Source organism: Lepidochelys kempii, chromosome 3 (genome assembly GCF_965140285.1).
Source record: "Lepidochelys kempii isolate rLepKem1 chromosome 3, rLepKem1.hap1, whole genome shotgun sequence".
In the NCBI taxonomy this organism is placed as follows: domain Eukaryota; kingdom Metazoa; phylum Chordata; order Testudines; family Cheloniidae; genus Lepidochelys; species Lepidochelys kempii.
This window is the reverse complement of record NC_136382.1, coordinates 82416524-82442716: the sequence shown is the minus strand read 5'-3', so window position 1 is coordinate 82442716 and position 26193 is coordinate 82416524. Positions and strand designations below refer to the sequence as shown.

The 26193-nt window shown below is 41.2% G+C and overlaps 1 protein-coding gene across 6 annotated transcripts in view; it reads left to right on the top strand.

Moving 5' to 3' along the window:
* The window catches only part of ATG5 (autophagy related 5), a 122957-nt gene that overhangs the window by 53195 nt on the left and 43569 nt on the right, over positions 1-26193 (top strand). For all 6 annotated transcript variants that reach the window (XM_073336911.1, XM_073336909.2, XM_073336908.2 and 3 more), the window contains one exon: positions 9405-9499. In XM_073336911.1, the coding sequence (XP_073193012.1) occupies positions 9405-9499 (95 nt within the window). The remainder of the gene's footprint in view (positions 1-9404; positions 9500-26193) is intronic.

Below are 26193 nucleotides of genomic sequence, written 5' to 3'. Positions count from 1 at the left end.
TGAAAGCTCTGTCAGTCAGCCCCATAAGATGGGATATGAAATCTATATTGTTGTGTAACACCATTTGCATCTATTTCTCTGCAGTTATTTAGCCTGAATCTTTTACCATGGAACAAATTACCTTCTAGTTCTCCATAGCAGATCATTGTCACCTAATACCTGGAAGTAGTCTGGAAATACCTGCAAACTTGCCAACTTCTCCAAACAGTGAGTTCACATTGCAGTGCTCAGAGGTATCATCTGGACAATTTTATTTACTTACTTGGATTTCTTCAGTAATAAAACAGTTGGCAAGAGGTCAACATATCGTGGGGACTTTTCCATAAAAAAAAAGTGATTGTAAGGCTCCTTTATGAAAAAGAAAAAACACTTCTGTTTTCTACTTATGGCAGTGTAAAGCTAAAAGTGAAAGTCTTCTCCATACTTACATAACAAATATCTTGTCAGTATTCAGATATACTTTGTTAGACTGAAAAGGGTAACAGCTAGACAGTAGTCCCAGATAGGCAGGGCAAATTTTTATCTCTAACTCTTCCTATGCTCCATTACCAAAACAGCAGCAGCATCATGACTGTTGGTTGTTTGGCTCTGCATTTTTATGATACAAGAACACTGAATGATTTTGGCATATTACAGAGGGATCCTTCAATAGCCAAGCCACGAAAGAACTACCAACTTTAAATTAAATGTTAATTTTATATATAATATAATGTAAATGTGGTTGATAAAGGATAAGTTTTAAATGTAGTGCTTCTAGAATGTTTGCTTTATGTATGAGGTATTCTGGATAAAAAGAGCTCTTCACATATATAATATGACTGTTTGGCTGAGCAATTTAAAGTGATTTATAAAGTGTTTGTAACTAGTCCAACAGTGTTAGAGCTACAACGGTAGGACTGGTGTTGACTTTGGAGAAGGCTACTTCCCCTCTTCCCAGGTAGAGGCAATGTGTGCTAGGGGTCTGATCAATGGGAAAGGTAGGTATTTTTGATAGGCAGGGTAGATACCATTTTACCACATTAACTTCTAGGCATAATTCCATAGGATTGTTTGCGTTATGTAGTTTCAGAGCTAATTTGTCAATAGGAGCATCTCATGGTCTGTTGTTCAGCTGGCATCTTAACAGTCTGATTGATTTGTAATGGTTCTACCAAATACTTATGATTACACATTGCTGGTATGATTTATGTTGTCCATGGATGTGCAGTAGAAGGAACATAAATGCAATTTAGTTGCTTGTGAAAGAGTGAATTGAGTGACATGGAAGGTGCAATCCTTTATTTCTACAACTAGTAGAGCTGTGACAGCAATGGTATAAATTTCATAATTGTGGGTCACCGATGCCTCAAACTTGTGTTAGAGGAGCCACTCCCAAAATGACTGCATGTCTCCATGAACTTTGGATCCTGGGCACCTCTACTAAGACTGTCAAAAGACAATTAAATGTTGTGTACTGTGGACAATTGTACACTAGCTTCGATCACCACCTGATTTCACATAAGCCAACTGTGATGGGTAGGGCAGGGGTTGATGCAGGCCAAGGTAGAGGCAGGGAGGTGGGTCATCTGGTCTCATTGCTTCCTGCATTTGTGTTATACATGAGGTCAGACTAGATGATCACAACAGTTCCTTCTGGCCTTCGTATCTGTTAATGGTAAACAGAATTTGCTTGAAGAATACAGGAGGCTGGGAGGGGAGGGAAGTGCTCTCTGGCCTTGTCTACACTACCGCAGTAAGTCGACCTAAGTTACATTACTGTTGACGTAGCTTAGGTCGACTTACTGCGGTGTGTACACCGCGCTGCATTGACAGGAGATGCTCTCCCGTTGACTTACCTTAATCTTCTCGTTCCGGTGGAGTACTGGAGTCAACCGGAGAGCGCTCTATCAATTTAGCGTGTCTTCACTAGACACGCTAAATCGACCCTGCTGCATCGATCGCTTAGTGATGTTACTTTAAAGGGCTGGAACCGATTGAGGGGGAAACGTCTGCTGGATGGAGACTTCCATGCCATGATATCCATCAGGTGACAACTTTTTGAGTCTCTAGCAACTACATTGGAGTCAAAATAGTGAATTTATATAAGGTGAAAGGCTTTGAATCCCTTTACTATTTCTCCTGAGCCACTCATACCGAAATGCTGTTTCAGTTTTGAACTGTCAGATTGCTGGGTTGAGCAAGGTAGATTACTAACAGCTGTGATAAGGTAGTATGCATCTGCATTAACACATGTCTGTAACATATCTCCACTGTTTGTCTTACAATACTGAGACCCAGAATGCTGCTTTGGTATTTTGCAGTTAATTTTTGCTATTAGAAGAGGTAATAGCTTTAAAACTGAAGAATTGAACAAATGTTTTATCCAAACTACAGATTTAATAGAATCGTACAAATGTATGGTTGCAGTGGACCTTGAGAGATCATCCCACTGTCAAGGTTCCTTCCCCACTCTGAACGGTAGGGTACAGATGTGGGGACCTGCATGAAAAACCTCCTAAGCTTATCTTTACCAGCTTAGGTCAAAACTTCCCCAAGGTAGAAAATATTCCACCCTTTGTCCTTGGATTGCCCGCTACCACCACCAAACAAATACTGGTTACTGGGGAAGAGCTGTTTGGAATCGTCTTTCCCCCCAAATACTTCCCAAAACCTTGCACCCCACTTCCTGGACAAGGTTTGGTAAAAAGCCTCACCAATTTGCCTAGGTGACTACAGACCCAGACCCTTGGATCTTAAGAACAATGAACAATCCTCCCAACACTTGCACCCCCCCTTTCCTGGGAAATGTTGGATAAAAAGCCTCACCAATTTGCATAGGTGACCACAGACCCAAACCCTTGGATCTGAGAACAATGAAAAAGCATTCAGTTTTCTTACAAGAAGACTTCTAATAGAAATAGAAGTAAAGAAATCCCCTCTGTAAAATCAGGATGGTAGATACCTTACAGGGTAATTAGATTCAAAACATAGAGAATCCCTCTAGGCAAAACCTTAAGTTACAAAAAAGATACACAGACAGAAATAGTCATTCTCTTCAGCACAATTCTTTTCTCAGCCATTTAAAGAAATCATAATCTAACACGTACCTAGCTAGATTACTTACTAAAAGTTCTAAGACTCCATTCCTGGTCTATCCCCGACAAAGACAGCATATAGACAGACAGAGACCCTTTGTTTCTCTCCCTCCTCCCAGCTTTTGAAAGTATCTTGTCTCCTCATTGGTCATTTTGGTCAGGTGCCAGTGAGGTTACCTTTAGCTTCTTAACCCTTTACAGGTGAGAGGAGCTTTCCCCTGGCCAGGAGGGATTTCAAAGGGGTTTACCCTTCCCTTTATATTTATGACACCCACCCATGCCACTGTGCTGAAGCAGGGACAAGTATGCCTAGACTGACCCAGACAGTTGTTTGTCTAACCTGTTTCTAAAAACCTCCAATAATGGGAATTCCAAAAACTCCCTTGGTAACCTATTCCAGTACTTGACTATCCTTATAGTAAAACATTTTCCCTCATATCTAATTTAAATATCCCTTGCTGCAGATTAAGATTACTTGTTGTCCTTCCTTTAGTGGACATTGAAAACTGTTGATCACTGTCCTCTGTATGACAGTCCTTAGCATAGTTTACTCCTGGGGGAATTTTGTGACACTGTGTGTGTGCAGAATTCATGTCCCCCATGGATTTCTTTGCTTACCCACAGAAACTGACTGGGAAGTAAAGGGAAGCTGCAAGAGCAGTCACACGCACCTCCCCAGCAGCGCAGGCGCATTGCTTTGGGTGCCTGGAGCAGTTGGGCTCTGCGACGTCATAAGTTACCATCAGCAAAGCGAGGCAGCAAGAAGAGCTCTACCTCTTCTCACCTGGTACTGAAGAAGCCAGCTTGGGCTCCATGTGGACTTCGCTCAGAGCAGTTGAGATCTATGATACCATCAACTCCCTCAGCCACTATTACTTCGTTGCGTGCCGTGGACACAGTACTGGCAACACTCTTGATACCTCAAGGAAAGCTAAATTCCTGAGACCTTGCTGTGTCTGAGATGCCCAACTCACTTGCTTGGCTCCGATATGCTCCAAGGACTTGCAGGTCTCCGGACATTCGAATGGTACTGACTGTTTCATCTCCTCTTTCTTCCAATGCTCCACCGCTACAGAGTGATTTGGAAGAGGAGAATTCTGATGAAGATCTTGTCTTGGTCTCCCAAATATCTGTGCAAGGTTCTTCTCTCCATTCTATAGAAGCTCTTTTCCAGAGGTCTCTGAGGAGATTGGTATCACTCGTGATACACCCAGACTTGCTGGTATGACCACCCATAGATGCCCCCAACCATGCAATATACGCCACCTCCTTAGCCATACTAGGACCTTTGGGCAGCCTATCGCCAGCAATTCTCTAGCGTGTTGAGCACCACCCACCAAAGAAATAGTCTTCATCATCCTCCCTCTCTAGGAGATGAGACCTCAGGAAGAAACCTTTGAGAAACAAAAAGCTAGGGCTGATGAAGATGTCTCTCCACCAGCCAACAGCTCTTCTTCATCCCTGAATGAAGCAGTTATGCCACCTCTTCCATTCCTGGTGAAAGATTTCAAGCAGTTTCAGGACCTTCTCAAAAAAATTGTGGATTCTTTGCCGATCCCTCTTGAGGAGGTTAAAGAATCACATCAGAAGCTGCTTGACCTTCTTTATGCAACTTCATCTGCCTGCATTGCCTTGCCTATTAACCTTCGCAGGGTCCAGTGGGGCCTCAATATCTATCTGGCACATCTCAGCCACAATTCCACCTACATCCAAGAGAGTGGATAAGAAATACTATGTTCTATCAGAAGACTCAGAATTTTTATTTTCTCATCTCTCTTCTAACTCTTTGGTGGTTTATATGTTTAATGAACATGGGAGGCAGCACCAACCGAAATCTACGCACTACGACAAGGATCATAGTAAGCGCCTTTACCTGTTTTGGTAGAAAAATTTTATGCATCAGCTACCAGGCATTAATAGTGAAATACAATCATACCAAGCTGAACTCATTTGTTGAGCATCAACCAGCAGAACATAGAGCAATTCCAGGCAATTATTGCAGAAGGCCCGCTGCTCACCAGAACATCTCTGCATATCTCCCTCGATGCTGCTGATACTGCTGCCTGTTTGATTTCTACAGCGGTAGTTGTGAGAAGTGCTTCCTGGATCCAGCTCTCAAGATTTCCGAAGGCGGTCCAAAATATTGGTTGAAGATATCCCTTTTGATGGTACTAATCTGTTTGACAGCACAGATTAATCTGCACCCGTTAAAGGACTCCAGGGCTACTTTTTGTTCACTTGATCTATAACCTGCCCACAAGAGAGAGTTTACTAAGTCCCAGATGGTGCAAAGATCCTGTCCTGCTCAATTCTTAAGTCCCAGAGATCATATGAACCTCAACACCAGAGACAGAGATTCCAGAGAAGAAAACAACCCACTTCTCAACCTTCAACCTCACAGACTCCCACCTCAAAGCACCCATTTTGACAGGATGGTTGAGGTCCTGAGTTACCATCTCCATTCTTACCAGCTGAATTGATTCTCCAGCCTTCCTCTTTTTGGTGGCCACCCTTATTGCTTCCAGCAGGCTTGGAAGTCACTCACTATGGACAAGTATAATCTGGAGATCATTTTCACAGGGTACTCCATCCACTTTGGTTCTCTTCCATCTGCCAGTCCCCGTTCCCCATCCCTCTTCACAGGCCACTCTCATGAGAACTTGCTATGACAGGAAAAAGACTCTCTCCTACTCCAGGGTGCTATAGAACTGGTTCCTGTGCAGCAGAGAGGGAAGGGGTTTTATTCTGGGTATTTCCTGGTTCCAAAAAAGGATGGCAGTTGGAAGCCTATCCTAGATTTAAGGCCTACTCAACACCTTTATGAAGGCACAAAAATTCTAGACACCTACCATAGGACAGATAAACACCTAAAGAAACCTCTCTGTACATCAACTTCCTGGAACACAGGGCAGTCAGATACACCTGTCTCCAGTTTCTACCACTAATCGGGGCAAACAGATAAAGCTCATAATGGAGAACATGCATGAAAAGCCATGTGTTTAGATGTGGTATCAAAGTATTTCATTTGTGCACTTCACACAGGCTGTGCCCTTGCTGCCTGACATTGAAACAGCACCACTGCTCCACTGACCTCAAATTTAAGTTAATTCCTCTTACAGCTTGTAGCAATATCTTGATTTTAGTAAAGCTTTTGACACAGTCCCACATGACATTCTCTTAAGCAAAGGAAGAAAATGTGATCTAGATAAAATTATAAGGTGAGTGAAAAACTGGTTGAAAGACTGTACTCAAAGAGTAGTTATTAGGGGTCAGTGCTTGGTCCAGAGCTATTCAATATATTCTTTAATGGCTTGGATAATGGAGTGGAGAGTATGCTTATAAAATTAGCAGATGACACCCAGGTGGAAGGGGTTGCAAGCACTTTGGAGGACAGAAATGAAATTCAAAACAACTTTGACAAATTGGAGAACTGGTCTGAATTCAACAAGATGAAATTCAATAAAGACAAAGGCAAAGTACTACACTTAGGAAGGAAACAAATCAAATACACAACTACAAAATGGGGAATAACTGGCTAAGTGGTAGTGACGGAAAAGATCTGGGGCTATAATGGATCACAAATTAAATGAGAATCTGCAGTGTTATGCAGCTGTGAAAAAGGCTAACATCATTCTGGGGTGTTTTAACGGCAGTGTCATATGTAAGACACAGGAGGTAATTGTCCTGCTCCATTCAGCACTGGTAAGGCCTCCTAAGGAGTACTGTGTCCAGTTCAGGGAAACTCACTTTAGGAAGGATGTGAACAAATTGGGGCAAGCCCAGATAAGAGCAACAAAAATGATAAAAGGTTTAGAAAACCTGACTTATGCGAAAAAGTTGTGGAATCCCCATTGTTGGAGATAATGAGAAACAGGACAAACACCTGTCAGGGATGGTCTAGGCCAGCATTTCTCAAATGCGGTCACTGCGACTGCATTCAGCCACCAGGGGCTTTTTTTGTGGCCACAGCCTCCTGGGCGATGATTGCAGGGGTGGGTGCAAGCAGTGTCCCCTTCTGCGGGACTGCCAGCAGGGGTTGGGCCCTGTCTCCCTCTGGAGTCAGAAACGCTGGAAGAGCAGACAGCTGGTGTGAGTTCCCCACCTTCCTGGGGCCAGTGGGGCTCGGGCTTCCAGCCTCAGCACTGGGGTAGTGGCAGCAAGCTCGACCATGGAGCGGTGGGCTCTGGTCCCTGGGTGCAGGGATTCAGCTTGGCCCCTGGGCTTCACGTGCTGGCCTCGAGCTTGCCACCCCTCCCATCACCGCTGGCTCCTGCTGCCTTCTCCAGCCCCTAAGCCGCCTCCCCATCGCACCTGGCCTCTGCTGACTCCTCTGGTCCACCCATCCATTGCCCCTGACCCCTACTGCCTCCCTATCCACCTCCCCATTCAGGGCTTAATTTGTCCCCCAGCTTGCTGGGGCTGAGTAAATTTGCTGTGGAAAGTGATATTTGTATTTTTGTTAATATATCTTTTCACTGTCTCCCTGCTAGCAAGCAAGTCTGCTTCTGTGAAAAATATTAACAAACACACACATACCACTTTTCACAACAGCAGACTTGCTAGCTAGCAAGTCTAAAACAAAAAAGCAGCCCAAAAAAGGAAAAGTAACAGCAGCAGCAAAAGACAAGAACACGAAAAGCACCTTATTTTTGTTTCTATTCTGTTTCGGTCCAGTAAAGAATAGACACAACAGTACATTATCTTGATTACTGAGTTTGAAAAAAAAAGCCCTACATAAATAAAGTACGATTTGGATATGTATATGTGCATTTCCCCCCCTAAAATTAAGTATTTTAGGAAAAATTGTCAGAGCAGCACCAGCAAGAGTGGGTGGCCGCACTTTGAGGCCACCAAAAAATTTGTTGAGCGAACCCCTGGACTCTAGGTTTACTTGATCCTGCATCAGCACAGGAGCTGGTCTTGATAATTTCTTGAGGTCCCTTCCAGCCCTATGTTTCTATGATTCTATAATATGTATCAATCATTGGTAGCTTGTTCAGGATACAGATAAACCTTTTTTGCCTGGATTGAACCACAGCAATCATATTATGCCTGTCTAATTTTATTTACTTTGGTTACCTGTAACATGTTGGATTTAAAAAAAAAAATAAAAAAAGTAGACCTTGACTGTATCTGAGATCCAGTTGAGCATTGTTGCATTGGGTATGTGTGATAAGATACAACATATATGCCTTAAGAGAGCCATCTGTTGTGTCTTAGGTTGGCAGTTGATCACGACTTTGTGGGCCCCTAGAGCACTGATGTCTCTCTATCTCTGTCTACTTCTTAATAACAAACCTGTCTCAATTTTAAAGGTTTTTTTCAGTATGAGCGTGATTAGCTCCCCACATGTCATCTCCCTCCTCCCCTTCCTTTTTTTGGTATTTGTTCTGCTTGGTTGATATTATCTGAATATCCTCTTTGCCCTTTTAAAGTGCTTTCCTTATCCTATTTTAATTAAGACATTTGTTTTACATATTTTAATGCTATTGTGTTGCACGGCACTCAGTGTGCTTTGGCAGAGACGGAATGTATGCTCTCTGAAACTACTTCATTGTTTCTGATATTACCAACATTAAAACCAGTTAACTTTTAATATAAATTACTATGTATAATATACAAAAATTGATGTGTGTATGTTGAACATATTAAACGTTTACTTTTATTTTCAGGTTGTTCCATCAAAATGTTACACATTTCTTCTGAGATTTCGCTGTTTACAAGTGCTTCCATATTTACCAGAGTACCAGAGCAGATTATCCTAAAAGACCTTCTCTAACTGCAAATGTCAAGAGACAAAAATAAATTTTGTCTCCATGTTGCTGCTTCTGCTCTTAGGTCTCCTGTACTTTGCACCTGATTTTTCCTCTCAAGTTAAAAAAGCTGTTAAATATGAAAAAATGGGTAGCAGAGAGCAGTAGTAGCAGAGAGCATTAGCAATATCTGCTTCTGGTTGAAATAGCAGCATTCTTAATGCTGTGTTACACAGTATTTCTCTACCCTTGGAAGAAGCAGAGTGAAATGAAATCAATTTTTCTTTAGTTTCTGACAAGTCATCACATTGTGACTGTGGTGGCACAACATAGATTACCTGCTCTATGTTTATTTTCAGCAGTGTGGGAGGGCAATTCCCCTTCTTGAGACTATATAGGGAACAAGAATTATGGGGGAAAAAACCTACTCACAGGCAAAAATTCTGTGATAAAAGGGTTTTAGATGCTTCACTTTCCTGTGTGTATGATTGTGCCTATCATATTTTGTGTATTTTTTTCCGTAAAGAAGCATATACGTTATTAATGCTAATAATTAATACAACTCTTACTTTCACAGACAAATTTGACCAATTTTGGGCCATAAATCGGAAACTCATGGAGTATCCTCCAGAAGATAGTGGATTTCGCTACATCCCATTTAGAATATATCAGGTAGGAGACAACATGAAAAGCCTCATGTTTTACAAAACTGTTGTCATGCTGAGATCTGTCAAATGTAATGGAAGTAAACCATATGGAATGATAAGTCCACTTACTTTTAGCTGGAAAGTAGAATTAGGTGGTCTGTTTCCTCACATTTGCTGGGCTGTTCAGTTGCATGAATTAACTGAGGAAATAGAAGAAAGTCCATAGAGCTTGTTACTCTCACTTGATCCTAATAAGTAATTGCTGCTCATTGTGCCAGAAATAGGTGCACAATACACAAAAGTATGCTAAGTGCTTTACAGACAAATAAAACAAAATACTAGCCTATGTGTTTACATTCATAACTCTGCTAGACACTAAAAATCATGGTCTTAATAAAGTGACTTGATTTATGACTTAATGCAACAATCTGTAACCCATTAACCCCCATTTTTTGTCCTTTGATTACAGAGGGGTTATTGGATCACTTCATCTTGAATGGTCTCTTACAATAAGTGTTAACTACCTGTGCTAAACGATAGGTTCCACCTTGTATTTAGCTGTCACAAAGGGCTTGTCTACATATAAAGTACTGAAGCAGCACAGGTGCACCTCTTTAGTGAAGAAGCTACTATGCCGATGAGAGAGCTTCTCCTGACAGTGTAGTTAACCCACCTCCACGAGAGTTGGTAGCTATGTTGCTCTCCTGTTGACATCGTGGTGTCTCCACTGGAAGTTAGGTTGGTATAATTATGTTGCTCAGGGTTGTGGATTTTTCACACCCCTGAGCTATGTAATTACAGTAGAACACCAGAGTTATGAACTGACCAGTCAACCCCACACCTCATTTGGAACCAGAATTACGCAATCAGGCAGCATTAAAGATGACCAAAAAAAAAAAGGCAAATACAGTACCATGGTAAATGTAAACTTTAAAAAAAAAAAAAAAAAAGGGAAAGCAACATTTTTCTTCTGCATAGTAAAGTTCCAAAGCTGTATTAAGTCAATATTCAGTTGTAAACTTTTTTGAAAAAAAAACATAATGTTTTGTTCAGAGTTACAAACAGCCTCCATTCTCGAGGTGTTCATAACTCTAAGGTTCTACTGTATAGCAATGTTAGTTTGTAAGACTTAGGGTATGTTTACACTACAAAATTTAAGTCAACCTAAGTTACATTGACGTACAACCATCTAAGTAATTCAATTGGTCCTTGTGTCGGTGGTGCATGTCCTCACCAGGAGTGCTTGCACTGGTTTAACTGTCAGTGTTGGGCATTGTGGAAATGCTTCTGAAAGACAACAACAGTTGATGTAAGCGCCGCAGTGTCTATATTAACACTGCGTCAACCTGACTACATCAGCTTAAGTGCTATGCCTCTCGCAGAGATGAAGTTAAGTCGGTGTAGTGGGTAAGTAACATCAGTGGGAGCTACATTTTAGTGTGGATGCTTACCGAGTTAGGTCATTATGAACTGACTTATGTCGACCTAACTGTGTAGTGTAGACCAGGGATCAGCCTCTGAGTACCTTTCCCAAACCTGAATAAGAGCTCTCTGTAGCTCAAAAGCTTGTCTCTTTCACCAGCGGAAGTTGGTCTAATAAAAGATATTACCTCACCCACTTTGTCCCTCTTATAGACAAATAAGAAATGATCCCTACTTGAAGAACTTTCTGTAATATCTGCCCTTGAAGGCTCCACTGTACACAAAACAGCCAGAGTTCACCCTCAACTGAAGAGCTTGAGGCAAGCATTTCAGGAGGAACGTTTTCCTCAGCCTCTGGAGAAGCATCATCTTATTTTCTGTCATTATAGGCCCCATGAGAGAGCAAGTGGGATAGGTATTGTCTTTGAAAAATTACTCACCTTGCTAATTTCACTTAGAACATCTGTTGCTCCTATCTGTTCTAATCACGCTACTTTATTTTGAAAAGACAAGTTTTAACACAATAAAATACTACTTAACTATTCTTATAGCATACTTAGTATGTGAATGTAATGTGTAATATTGAAAAAGGTGCAAATTTAAGTAAGCTCAAAAAGGAATTGAATTAGGTTTTTAGAAATTTTCAGTGATGCATTTTTTATCTCTGTGATATCTGGTAGTATGGAACTGCCCTGCTACTATTGCAGGAGTCAGAAAATTTTTTGTAGCTCATATAGCGAGCAAAGCTTATACTAGTCAAAGCTAAGCTAGTCAATGACATTGGGTCTACCTCCCAGCTTGTAAAGACAAGAGCAACCCACACTTAGGGCATGTCTACACTTACCTCTGGAGCGATTGATCCAGCAGGGGTCGATTTATCACGTCTAGTGAAGATGCGATAAATCGATCGCCGAGTGCTCTCCCGTCAACTCTGGTACTCCACCGGAGCTAGAAGCGTAGGCTGAGTCAACGGGGCAGCGGTCGACCTACTGCAGTGAAGACACCGCGGTAAGTAGGTCTAAGTACGTTGACTTCAGCTACGTTATTCACGTAGCTGAAGTTGCATAACTTAGATTGATCCCCTCTCTGTCCCCACCAGCATAGACCAGGCCTCAGATTTTTGCACACTAAAAAGTAGCAGAGAGTAGTTCTTTGTTAAAGTGTAAAATTGTAAATCGTGGTGGCTGATTCAGAATTAAAAGTTCCTCCTTTTGCAGACTATGCAAAAATTGTTTAAAGACTGTCTATATACTCTAGTCAGTCTGTTTTATAAACCCCTTCATGTTAAATTACACATTTACCTATCAGAGAGGTAGCTGTGTTAGTCTGGATCTGTAAAAGCGGCAAAGAGTCCTGTGGCACCTTATAGACTGACAGACATATTGGAGCATAAGCTTTTGTGGGTGAATACCCACTTCGTCGGAACGACTATACTGAGACAGAGCAATAGTCCATCTAGCCCAGTATCTTTTCTTCTAACAGCGACCAATGACAGGTGCTTCACAGGGAATGAACAGAACAGGCCATCATCGAGTGATCGGTCCCTTTTCATAAAACAAAATGTAAAATGAGTTTGTCCATTTTCTGCTGTTTGCATTGTATGATGATTAATAAATTGAAAAGCAGATTGGAGAATGTATGGGATATTAATTCGGTGCTTCTAAATTTAATGAATGACTAATTGAGTAAATTAGTTGCTTTTTATTTTTAGTTCCAGAAATGTTGGTTTATAGAATGTTTAGACTAGATTTAGAGACCATAGCTACATTTAGGGATCATCAGAATCTTTGAGAATTCTCCTTATCTCCATTCCTCAACTCCAAACCTATCTGCAATATCTATGTTTATTTCTAATGTAAGAATATGATTAGTCTCTTTATTTTTGCCCAAGAGTTTTCTTTTAGCAGAATGTTAAGATTCTGGAGAAAAGTCATGGAATTCTTTAATTTTTCTTTCCTCTGTGCCTTCTGCTTTCTTATGGCATGAAGTTTGGTGTTATGTTTTGAGTTGAGTTTAAGGCACTGTTGTATACTCATCCAAAATTCAGTTACAAGAGAATCAGTCAGTCATGCTATTTTGATGGTCTGTCTTCATAAATTACATCCAAAATGTATCCTGCAAATGATTAAAGGTGTTGAAGTTTTCTACCAGTCACTATAAAAAGGAGATCTGGTAATGCTGAATATATCAGTATTACTTTATACTGGATCTAAATGCTTTATTAACATTTCTAAAGAAGTTTACAATTGTTTTGTAGTAACTTTGTGTTTAGATTTAATTAAGACAAATTTACTGTCATAGTGAAACTTTAAAGATTGAGAACGGAAGTCACAGTTATTTTGTGAGCGCTATCAGAAATTGTAGCAGATGGTAAGCTCTGTATGTGTGCATCAAAACCTATAGATGCAATTTTCTCCTAGCATCGTCTTTGGTCACTGACTAATTTGTTTACTGCTCGGTGCTAATGTTTTTGCAGCAACAGAAATGGACTCATTAAGTGGAGATAGTGCTGATTAAATAATGTAGGGATCCCATACCCTGTGTAAAAACAATTTTTATATCTTTACATGTAAAGCCCATATTGGCATCGCAAACAGCCCTTAATTTCTCTTCACAGAGACATACGCAGAATGTTTCAGGTTGAATGACAAATTCTGTAGTTTTAGATCTGGAAAGTTGAGCAATGAGGCCTAATCCTGCCTTGTTTGTTGAAACAGTGAGGAGTAGAAATGCAGTTCATTGTGTCCTCTGCCACAAAGGATCATGTAGCTAGGACAAGATTCCTTGCAGAGGGGTGGGGCACAATAATATGTGTTGCATTATGCTGCTTCACATTGCAGGGATAATGTGCACAGCCACAGTCTGTCAATTAGTACTAGCTGCTGATGGCAATATATGTATTTATTGGATTGGGTGAACCAGACGATATTGGGTGGGATTTTCAAAACCCAAACTATTCAAAACTGCTCACATTGAATTCACACCAGCACGACCTTAACTGTGCTCTTCTGGAGCTGGCGGTACTCATTGAGCATTACCTACATATATTGCAGTTGCATGCACTGTTGGGTATAGTTGAATTGAATGGTGGAGAGATTAATTGGAGTAGGTTGGTAGAGCTGTGACAGTGATATGAGATCTGAGCCCCCTGATTGGTGTGATCAGAGGAAAGAGGTGCATGTGTACCTTGAGGGATCCAAGATACATTATTTCAGCACTAAGTTGTGGAAGTTGTGTCGGTAGCAGGGTACAGGGGTCATCTAACCATGGGGATTGTCAGCAGTGAGGTGGGATATGAGAGCAGTCTGTGGTTTTAATGATGGGTAAGTGAAAGTATAATGTTAGATGGAATCCAGTAATCAGGACTGACGGTGTTGTAAAATGAGAGTAAAGGAAGTTGTAAAATACGTACAAAGTTGTTTCTGGGGAGTAAGCTCAGTGTTTGAGTACAGAACAGTTCAGGTAGCTCCTAGTCAGTACAGCTCACCTAAAAACCAGTTTTGCCTTGGCTAAGAGAAGATATTAGACTTTGTGCTGCAGTTGTCATGTGTCTCTGTTCTCTGAGCGTGCACTGTCTGGAAAGGCAGAAATGAGTATGTGCGCTATGCGCATGATTGGGTCCCCCTCAAAGAGGGCAACGTTAAAGCTCTATCGGCATGTACCTTAACTCTGTTTCCTAGTTTTCAGTGGCTTGCGTTTTTGCTGAACTTGATGTTCAGAAAAGACATGAGATACTTCTGGGCAACTTTAACTCTGCCTTAACAAAGGTTTTGTCAGTGAATTTCCTAGTTCCTTTTAACAGACAAAGAAATCTTTGTAATAGGAATAATTGGTCATTTAGGCAGCTGTAGTTGTCACCTAGGCTTGCAGTCGATATGCTACTGTAGCTAAGTAATAACAAAGTGTATGTGTGCATTGTGATAAAATACCTGCATTATCAAGTCTCAGAGCCAGAGTCAGCTGACTTGGGCTGTGGGGCTAAAAATAGAAGTGTAGATGTTTGGACTTGGGCTGAAGCTTGGGCTCTGAGATCCTCCCCCTTGTGAAGTCTCAGAGCCCAAGCTCCAGTCGAGCCTGAATGTCTCTGCTGCAATTTTATAGCCCTGAGTCCGCTGACTGGACCAGCCGTGAACATGTTGCAGGTTTTTTATTGCAGAGTAGACGTTCCCAGAAAAACCTTGCTCTTGTGTAGCGTTTTTCATCAATAGATCTTAGAGAACTTAACATCCTTATTCCCATTTTACAGTGAGGTAAAATGACTTGCCCAAAGTCACCCAGCAGGTGAATGGCAGAACCAGGAATAGCTGCTATCCAGTTGTCTCTCCACAATGCTGCACAGTTGCTATGTGATTCCTCAGAGCTCCTACCCTGCCCTGTTCATTTTGTTGTAGTGCAGTAGGGATAACAGTTCTAGTGCATTGTGATGGAGAGGGCTGGTGAGAGAAATCACAGACATGGCGTGTGTCCCAAAAGCTTGACAGGCTTTTTTTTTTTTTTCAACATGGCGCTTACAATTACTTTAAGTGTGTGAGAGAAGAGTGTCTCTCTTTCTCCACCCCCACCATTCCCCACAACGTATAACCCCCCTAACAGCATTTCCAGATCACTTTCCCCTTCCTGTCCCATTAAGCCATTATTTAGCACTGTAGAAGACATTAACGTATGATAAGTTGCTCTTTGCTGTCACTTTCTGCCTGCTGCTGTATACACATATCCAAGGCAGCAGCCTAGTGCGCACTTTCTTGATTATGTAGGCTACGATACACACTGGACTGGGTGTCTCATACCTAATACACCCCCATAGCTGGGCCCCCATCTCTGCTTCCATCAGGTTTCCCAGTCTTGTCCCAAGCCTGACTGCCTCCCCCTTTCCAAGCTGCCCTCTCCCGCACACACAGTATCCAGCCCTCCGCCGCACACGGGGTGATGCTTACGTTCAGTTCTTGGATGTCAGACTTTAAATTTGTGTTACCTTTGTCCCCACTCCATTCCCCAGATTTTGGCACACATGGGAGAATCAGAAACCCATAGATGGACAAGGGCCCCTCAGATCCTGGCACACATAGGGAAGGCAGGAGAGGGTCTCAGACACTCCCAGAAAGTAAAGGCCCCCAATCTTTGCTCATATGAGAGAAGGCAGGGAGAGGGCTCAGATACCCCTATGGGAGTAGGGTCCCCCAGTTCCCAGAAAACCCACAAAGACTTGGGAGAGGGACTCGGATGTTTTCCACAGGGCTGGGAGCTCATATCCTGGCTTATGTGGAGGGGACAGGTAAGGCAGACTCCTCTGGAGTGACATGGGTCCCAAGATTGCAACACCCACACAGGGGGTAGGGAGAGGGCTTCAGACCCTCCCCCAGATCCTGGTGTATACAGAATGTAGGGCTGACAGACACCCCTTCCCCTATTTTCCACACTTCCCCTTGCTACCCCCCATCCCTTCATTCCTCCTGACCTGAGTCCCTACCACCGATCCCCATTTATCCCCCTTTCCATAAACCATCTTCCCGTGCCTCAGCCCCAAACCCCTTCCCTGTTCTTCCCCAGAGCCCCACCCTTTGATACTCCTCCCTTCTCAGCAAATATTTCATGTGTAACTTATTTTCTTTTCAAATATAGCTTGAGCACCTTCTGAATTATTTGCTGTATTAAGTTAGGCATTGAACCCTACGTATTGTGGAATTGTCTTTTTAAGGAGTCAGTTCTGGGGCAAATGTTGGCAGTTATGTAATGGAGGGTTGCAGACAGCTGGTAGCATACAGAGAGCCACAGGGCTTGTGTGGATGTCTGTGGCCTCAGATGTGTCTTTTGAGAGCCACAGGGATTCTAGGACCAGTCCCCTTTCTGTTCTGTGAGGGGGAAACGCCTCTTCTTCTCTTCACCACAAATAACCTTGAGGAAACTCTGCAAAGGGAACCGCATAGATTCTTGTATGTGAGTTTTTTCATCTAAGGGAATGAGCTGGATCATAATAAAAATACAATAGATGAAAATCAGTCCTAACAGTGCTCAAACTGTATCCATGGGGAAAGTTGTTAAAGAAACAGAAAATAAAATAATATTCAAATGCACTTTTCAGTAAAGGATTGGTATTTTCACAATTGAAAAGCTGTTTCTTTTGCAAAGCATATCTATTAAAATACATTTTTAAAGAAGAATATGAATCAGACCTCATGTGGGATCCAAATTTAATGGTGTGTGGGAGCAAGACAAGGCAAAAATAAACACTGGTAACTCAGAACTAAACTAACCACAGGTCATTTTAAGTCTTTCTTCAGCACGTCTTCTAAATGTACTAACTAGAGCAGAGTTATAATCCTATTATTTTCCACAGCCCACTGAAAACAGAATAAAGTTATAAAGTCAAAGCAGCAAAATCATAATTAACTGATCAGTGGAATGGGCAATCTTAAGTTGGTGAACCAAAAAGACTTTGGGAGTTCGATTATACTACTTCTAATTATCCAAACCATTTCTTAAAGAACTATTTAAATGTAGGTTGCTACACTTTCAGTTGCCAGTTACACCAAAACTAAATCTCATTATCTTCTAATAGATAATCATGGAATCATAGAATATCAGGGTTGGAAGGGACCTCAGAAAGTCATCTAGTCCAACCCCTTGCTCAAAGCAGGACCAATCCCCAACTAAATCATCCCAGCCAGGGCCTTGTCAAGCCTGACCTTAAAAACCTCTAAGGAAGGAGATTCCACCACCTCCCTAGGTAACGCATTCCAGTGTTTCACCACCCTCCTAGTGAAAAAGTTTTTCCTAATATCCAACCTAAACCTCCCCCACTGCAACTTGAGACCATTCCTCCTTGTTCTGTCATCTGCTACCTCTGAGAACAGTCTAGATCCATCCTCTTTGGAACCCCCTTTCAGGTAGTTGAAAGCAGCTATCAAATCCCCCCTCATTCTTCTCCTCCGCAGACTAAACAATCCCAGTTCCCTCAGCCTCTCCTCATAAGTCATGTGTTCCAGTCCCCTAATCATTTTTGTTGCCCTCCGCTGGACTCTTTCCAATTTTTCTACATCCTCCTCGTAGTGTGGAGCCCAAAACTGGACACAGTAGTCCAGATGAGGCCTCACCAATGTCGAATAGAGGGGAACGATCACGTCCCTCGATCTGCTGGCAATGCCCCTCCGTATACATCCCAAAATGCAATTGGCCTTCTTGGCAACAAGGGCACACTGCTGACTCATATCCAGCTTCTCGTCCACTGTAACCCCTAGGTCCTTTTCCGCAGAACTGCTGCCGAGCCATTCGGTCCCTAGTCTGTAGCGGTGCATTGGATTCTTCCGTCCTAAGTGCAGGACTCTGCACTTGTCCTTGTTGAACCTCATCAGATTTCTTTTGGCTGAATCCTCTAATTTGTCTAGGTCCTTCTGTATCCTATCCCTACCCTCCAGCGTATCTACCACTCCTCCCAGCTTAGTGTCATCTGCAAACTTGCTGAGGGTGCAATCCACACCATCCTCCAGATCATTTATGAAGATATTGAACAAAACCGGCCCGAGGACCGACCCTTGGGGCACTCCACTTGATACCAGCTGCCAACTAGACATGGAGCCATTGATCACTACCCGTTGAGCCCGACGATCTAGCCAGCTTTCTATCCACCTTATTGTCCATCTTATATTGCTGAAATAGAGGCGCTTTCTCCCTTTTACTTCTCCTTAATAAATTTGAAGGTGAAGGAGTATTAATGTCTCCAATACTGTTATGTATCTAAACACACTGTTTTACCTGTACAAATGCTGTAGCCACCCAGAATCATGCATAGATTCTAGGATTTCCTCCCCACCCTTACTTTATAACACCAGTTCCTTCTCCACTTCCTAGTAGTACAGTCCTGGGGAGCAAGATGGACAACAGATAGTTTCCCCAACCACCGACAAAGCCTGCATCTGAGTTGTACGAATGATGCAGTAGATACCCTTTGTCATCCTTTGATACGCAGTATATCTACTAGATGAAGGGGAAAGAATCCTGAATACTTTGAAAGTTTAAATCTTCCTCTTGGTATTACCTAGCTGACAACTGATTTACTATACCTGGTGACTTGTAAATTCTGTAGAGAGAAATATTTTTTCTTTAGAACAAGAAATTGTACATTATGGAAGAACTGATGAGATATTTACCATAGCTTCACCTGAGTTTTATATATATAATATATTCATTGTATTAATGTTGATGTAAAGTAGACACACAATTTTAATTTACAAATATACCTTCGAGCCCACCCAAATGTAAATATTAATCAAGGAGGGTCTAGACCCACAGCATTGGAGACCACAAATACCTCAAATGTACACTGCATTAGTAGGACATATTTTAGTCAAAAAGTAATAAAGTAGATTTTTCTTGAAACTTTACACAGGTCTGCCAAATTTACTATGTTGTCTGTTTAGCTGTCCTATTAAAGAGTAAATATTTTTACTGTATTATTTAAATGTCTTAATTCATGACTTCATAACAAAAGGGGACGGGGGAAATCACACTTAGTTTATCACTGATCTTTGAAGAGAAATATTAAATGTGATGGTCAGTGACCTGAAGAGGGCAACACAACACAAGTTTCTGTATTTACTGTGGTACTGTACAAATTGCTATTTTTTTAAACTATCCATAAATCATTGTGTAACTTTTTTCTTACAATGCAATTTCACAAAAGGGCTTTTTAATGTAGGTTAAACTTAGTCCCTGAATATATTCACGCTTTTTAGAAAGAATAAAGTAGCATTTCGATGTGACAGAAAATATGGTTAGTTTGTCTAAGGAACTGAATGTTTACAGAAAGTCAGCTAGGAATTTAAGTGGCCTAAAGGAAAATTGGACTATCCCTCTGGTCCGAAGTAAAAGTGAGAAGGCTTTTTTATTATTACAGTTGTGCTAATTTGTCATAAGCTTTCTCAGAACTACACTCAGCGACTTACTCTGAATAGCCATAGGCAATAGCAATGAATATGAATAAGTAACATTTTAGAAATATGAGTATTCTGCATCAGAACTTAACCTCATATTGTGTGTGTTTTAGAGATAAGGAAAAATAGCATGCTTCAAAGGGTTACCTTTTTTCTAAAATCTACTGTTCCATTTTAAAAATTAGGTGAAGAGAATTGTTTGTGTATTGGGGGGATTCTTAAATTACTAGCTGAGTCAGTACTGTGTATATAAATAGATTACAGTTCAGTTTGGTACCTATAGTATTTACTTTTCATAGCTCTGGTATAAGAACAAATTAAAAGTTAGTGTCCTTTTAATTTTACTATTTTAATATACTGCAGTACACAGCAGCTTAGTTGAGATTCAGTATCAATCAAAATGCCTACAATATATGTGTGGCTTATGAAATGCCTATTTAATATGAACATTTGCTTTTCTTAAGCAAAGGAAGTTGCTGAAGAACTTAGTAGTTTGGAGGAGTTAAGAAGAGAGTTAAGAGGAGAGAAGCTGCAGAAGGAGCAGGAAGGGTCCATGAAACATCAGCATAAACTAACTACGTGTCTTGAACTAGCACAGCCATATCAAAAGTTAGAATGATTTGGTGAAAATGGCTTTTGTTCAGATTCTGCAGTCTGCCCATCTCTATCTTAAGTGATAGGGACCTCAGTTGTACATTGAGAGATGCCTGGCACAGCCAAACACCCATGTGAAGCCCCTTTGATTTCACTGGGGCTCTGTGCAAGCTTAACCCTGTGCCCACAAGGTTCTCAGTGCAGGAGTGTAGCTCTGGATTGGAAAGTAAGTTTTAGATACCACTGGCTATTTTGGGTCTTAGTAAGAAATATCCTGTTTTGGCCGATAAATAGTTTCTCATGTGAAAATCACCTTATTAGTGGTATACTATTTGATATCTTAACTAGCCTGAATTGTATATCTGTGGACTATATACAATGTAATTGGAAGTGTTCCATAATGGAACCATAATCCATAGTTAAACCAATAGGAACTATTTCATTCTAAACTCTATTTTCATCCCATCTGATCTGTTCTCTAATCTATTTAGGGTCTTACAGGGCCTGTCCCTGTGGCATCTAAGTGTCTACCTTTATTATACTTTTGTTGTGAAAATTGTTATACTATTTTTAAAGTGAGAAGAAACCTGAACAAATTGTGTTTTGAGTTATAATGTAGTTGAATTAAAAACCTGACTTTCTGTGAAATGTACTGTCTTTAGCTATTCATAACTCAAAAATGTCTTAGCTTCTTATGTGCTTAGTTCTTCCTAAATACAGATTTGCAGGCTACTTTTGAGCAAAAATTGGTACCCTTCGGTGTGGATTTTTATATAAAACTTAAACCTAAGTAGTAAATCAAATTAAAGATAGCAACTTTGAACTGTCTGGTGCCAATATCTCTGGCAACAAACTGAATCTATGTAAATGAGTATGCAGCAGAGCTAAATTTAGAACCTCAGATTTTAACCAGTGTCTTTATTCACTACACAAAACTCTTAGCATTTAACTGTTCAGTTTTAAAAATCAGAAAATTCCAAGTTTCCCACAATAACTTTGACCATTCCTTCAAAGGGATGCATTACAGTATAGTAATGAGTCAAATAAGGGCATAACTGCCTTAATACTTAAATTAAGTGAGAACATTGTAGGTCACTTAAAAATTGGGTCATATTGGGTCACTTAAAAATAATTATATAGGCTGATTATTTTCCTATATGCATTTTACTCAGCTTGTACAACACACATTGACCTGTCTGTTCCATTTATATTCAGTTCCATTTGACATCTCATTACGAAATGAGAATTAAAAGATTTTCTTTTCCAGCTGGAACTTTCAAACCAACTCTGATTTCTTGTTATGACCATACTCCTTTGTAGTTAGGTCACCCATACCTTCAGTTCATAGCAAGAAACTATTCTCCTGGAGTAAGGGGGAAGTAGGAATGGAATTGTTAGATGGGTGGGTCTCTAGCACAATTCCTTCTGAGATTATTTCTGGGGTGGTGCAGTTTATGCACTATCCCTTGTTTGGGGCTATGGCAAAAGGCAGTCTAGTTCATAATGAAAATTTTAAAATCATCTTTGATAATTCCCTCTGCATAGTAAATCTGTGAATCTTAGTTTAATTTCACATTTTTAAAGCTGCCTAGTTATACATTTACCCAATATGTCAGAATATTTTGCTTAATTTTCAGTTTTAATTTCCTTTTTTTAGATTGAAATAAAAAAGATTCATGTTAAATTTGTGAAGCAAACTGAAAAGTCAGGATAGGCAAAGGTGTACACTGTTCTGAGTCTGTTGGAAAAGACCAATAAATATTTTCAGGCAGTCTGAAAATAAATTTGTGTACATGGAACAAACCAAAAAAAAAAAAAAAAGGGAATGACAACATAGTCTAGGAATATGGTCTGAATTAACAAGTGTAAGAAATGTCTGAAAGTATTCTAATATTAAACTGCAGGAATTTAGTTGAAGTTCTTAGCTGGCTAATTCCTTGCCACATGTGCAGCTGATGTGGGTTGGATATATTGCTGAGTATACATTTTTCAAAATTTTAATTCGTTTGGCTAAATATCTAGCTATTTGTTTCTTGTTATATTTACAATATGCTGACCCTTAAAAATGTTCCTTATATATTCCTTATATATTCATTTTAGGAAAGAAGCAGTTTAGTTTTGGAAAAGGAAATGGGATGATAGATGGTCCATTCACCATTAGATGGTTGTTGGAAAAGAAGCTGGAGGGAAACATCAAGCATGGATGGGCTTTCCTCAGTTTGGAGAAGGCATTTGAGAAAGTACCTAGGCTTGTGCCTCTGCTACAATTCTGTGGGGTACAGGAGGACCATGTCCAGGTGGTGATGGGTTTGTCTGACAAAGGTGCGGATGATTTTTGGTTGTAATGTAGGGTTTTGAAAGGAAGGTTGGGCACCACTCAGCACTTAACCCATTACTGTTCATAATTGTGATGGACTTCATAAGTAAGCAAATCCAAATGGTTTGAAGTTGATCTATGCAGACAATACTGTGCTAATGGCCAGTAGTGAGTACTATTTGGTCCAGACAATTGATTCTTGAACAGGATATTAACAAGCGGTGGCCACAAAATTAGTAAAGAGGAGACTGAAGTCATGTGGGTGACTCAAGTGGACCCAAGACAAATGGAATATCAACATTGAGAGCCAGCACCTAAATCATCTTTCTGCATTTAAATACCTTGGGGCTGGTTAGTGGCCAATGGAGAAACCAACAGAGAATTGTGAGCAAGGCTGCTGAGCACATGGGAAGTCTGGTACAAGACAAGTGGAGTGATTTATGATAAACAGATACCCAGACTATTTAAGGGACAACTGTATCAAACCATGATTGACCAGCTGTTCTGTACAGATCAGAGACATGGGCAACCAAAGAGAAGAACTTGAGAAGACTTGAAGCCATTGCAATTGGTTGTCTGAGGGCAGCGAGAGGAGCGACATTGTTGGATCACATGCAGAATGATTGTAACCAAGAGTGAGACCAGCATCCGAGGTATCAGAGAGAAGCTGCAAGAGAGGAGGTTGTGATGATCTGTGCATGTATGAAGGATGGATGAAGGAAATCCTGTTAGGGAGGCATTTGAGATTAGAGTTCATCGGCAGAGAGCAAGGAGATGGACAAGAAAACAGAGGTTATATTTTGTGTGGGAGGACAGAGTGGATATGGAGTGAGCATTGGACCAGGAAGCCTGGAAAAGACTGAGCTGGTGACGCAACCCCAGCTAGCTGGGAAATGGGAAGGAGAAGAAGAAGAGTGTATTGCAAGCTCTTCCAGTACCAGCCACCTCAGAGACTGAGAAACACTATCTTTTTCTGTCTCCATCCTGAGTATCCACTTAGTTAGTGACTCCATATATGTGGAGGCGCCCATCATCTTTCTCCTCCATCTCACACCAACCTTCCTCCCAAAAGCAGCAGATTTGATGAGACAGTTTAGAGCCATGCCAAGACCACCGTGGAACTGACCTCTGGAAAATACCTTGTCCCTTTCAACCCGATGTGGATGGACGTTACAGCCAATAAATGGGTATTGAACATTGTTTCCTATGGCAATTCACTTCCTTATTCCCTACCCTCTCCACTTCTCTGTCTCTCTTCAAGGATCCGTCTGATAACATTTTCAAACAAAAGTGGTCTTGTTACTTTGTGTAGGAGCTGTAGAAGAGGATCCACAGGATTACAGGGGAAGATGTTTCTACTCCCAATACTTGCATTCTGAAAAAGAAAGGGAGTCTTCATCCTATCCTAGGAGGAGACTAAACAAATACATCTGCAGCTGTCTCAGATTTGGGATGGTAATATTTGCCTCCATTGTTCCATCCCTACATGCTCAGAGCTGGTTTGTGGACATCTACTAACAGGACATGTACTTCCACATCACAATCCATTCAACTCTCAGAAAGTACCTCAAGGTGCTGCCATTCAGACTCTCCACAACACCAAGAGTCTTTATAAAATGCTTAGTCATAATGGCAGAGTACTCTAAGGGCAGCAGTGTCTATCTGTATCTTGACTTGCTGATCAGAGGCAGGTCACATCAGGAAGCTCTGAAAGGTGTAATCAGTGCTCTCGCCCCCTGTTTGCCAGGCTGGGCCTCCTGGTGAACTATGAGAGATTCTCTCTCATCCTATTGCAGAAATTGCCTTATAACAGAAGATAAAGTTCATAGGAGCCAGGATAGACTCCAGCATGGCAAGGGCTCACTTACCTCAGGACAGATTTCTCACTCTGGACATTATGGAAAACTGATTTTAACACCCATCAAGAATAGTAGCCTTATGTTTGGCTTTTATCTGCATGTACATTCATGATGCATGTACATACATCAGACTTCTCCTGAGATCCTTGCATCTCTGACTCAGATCAGTCTATTTCCCTGCAAAGCATGAGATGAGTAAGTTGCATCCCAAGTACTCCTGGCACTAATCTGATATCAGCTGCTGCTTAACAGTGTGTAGAACGGGGTGTCAATTGTGTCTACATCACCATCCCAGAGCATTAGTTATGAACACATCTAGCAAGGTTGGGAAGCCCACCTGCAAATACAAGGGACTTGAACCCTGGAAGAAATGAAACTACACAAACTTTTTAGAGGTCAGAGCCATCAGACTGGCGTGCATGGTATTCTTCCTGGCCCTGTTACACTCAGGAATGCAGATAGTAAGAGACAATACATGTGCAATGTACTACATGAACAAGGGAGAGGGCACTCTTCATCCCTTCTCCTCCTCCTCCCCTCAAGAAAGCGATCAGGCTATGGAAGTGGTGTTCCTTCCATCCCAACAGTCCTGCACCTTTCAGAAGATGAAGTCAGCCTGATGGACTTTCTAAGCAGGCAATCCATCATCAGCCATGAGTGGTGATTGCTGAAATCCATCACTAACTTGATATTCCACCAGTGGAGAAACTCAGTCATAGACCTGTTCATCACCCAGGACACACCAAGTGTCCAAACTTCTGTGCAAGAGGAGGAGGCAGCATGAGCCCAGCGTCTTTACTGGATGCTTTCCTTCTACAGTGCCTTCCTTCTTTATGCCTTTCTATCGTTTTCACTAATTCCCAGACAATAGCTAAAGCCAGATGAGATCAGGCGAGATTCATCCTCATAGCTCCCTGTTGGGCTTGTTTTAGATGTCCATGCACCTATGAATCAGGATTCCAGGCTGCCTGGACCTGGTGTCACAAGATCAGGTCTAAATATTGCATCCAGATCCAAAGTTGTTGCAACTGACAGTCTGGATGTTGGCTGGCTGAGCACCATGGAGATGCAAGAGGTAGGTGGTGGACAGTACACTGAGCATCAAAGATGACTCCTCCCATCCAGACTATGTCTACATCTTGTAAATTCTTTCTGCATAACATCTCTATGATACAGTCTTTCCTATCCATTCATAGAGTTAAAACTTTTGTCCAGGAACTCATCTTCTCATGTTTTGATTACTGAACAACCTCTTCTCTGACTTTGATAAATGCAGTGTTGTCTCATTCAGCATGCTGCTGCAAAGGTCAACTTCATAGCCCATCACTTTGATGCTATTCTTTGGTAGAGGCTTGGTAGATGCTATTCTTTGGTAGAGACTGCATGCCTGCTTTGGTAGGGCTGTCCTACAGTCATTGTTTAAGCAGGAGTGCTAGTACCAACCTTCAAACAAAACAATAACTGCTTGTTAGTCATCAAGAGTTTAATCCATGTGGAAAATCTCTCAAAGAACAAAGAAAGGTAACTTACCTTACAGCAACTGTGATTCTTAGAGATGTGTTGTCCACATGGATTCGACAACCTGACCTCCTTCCCTGCT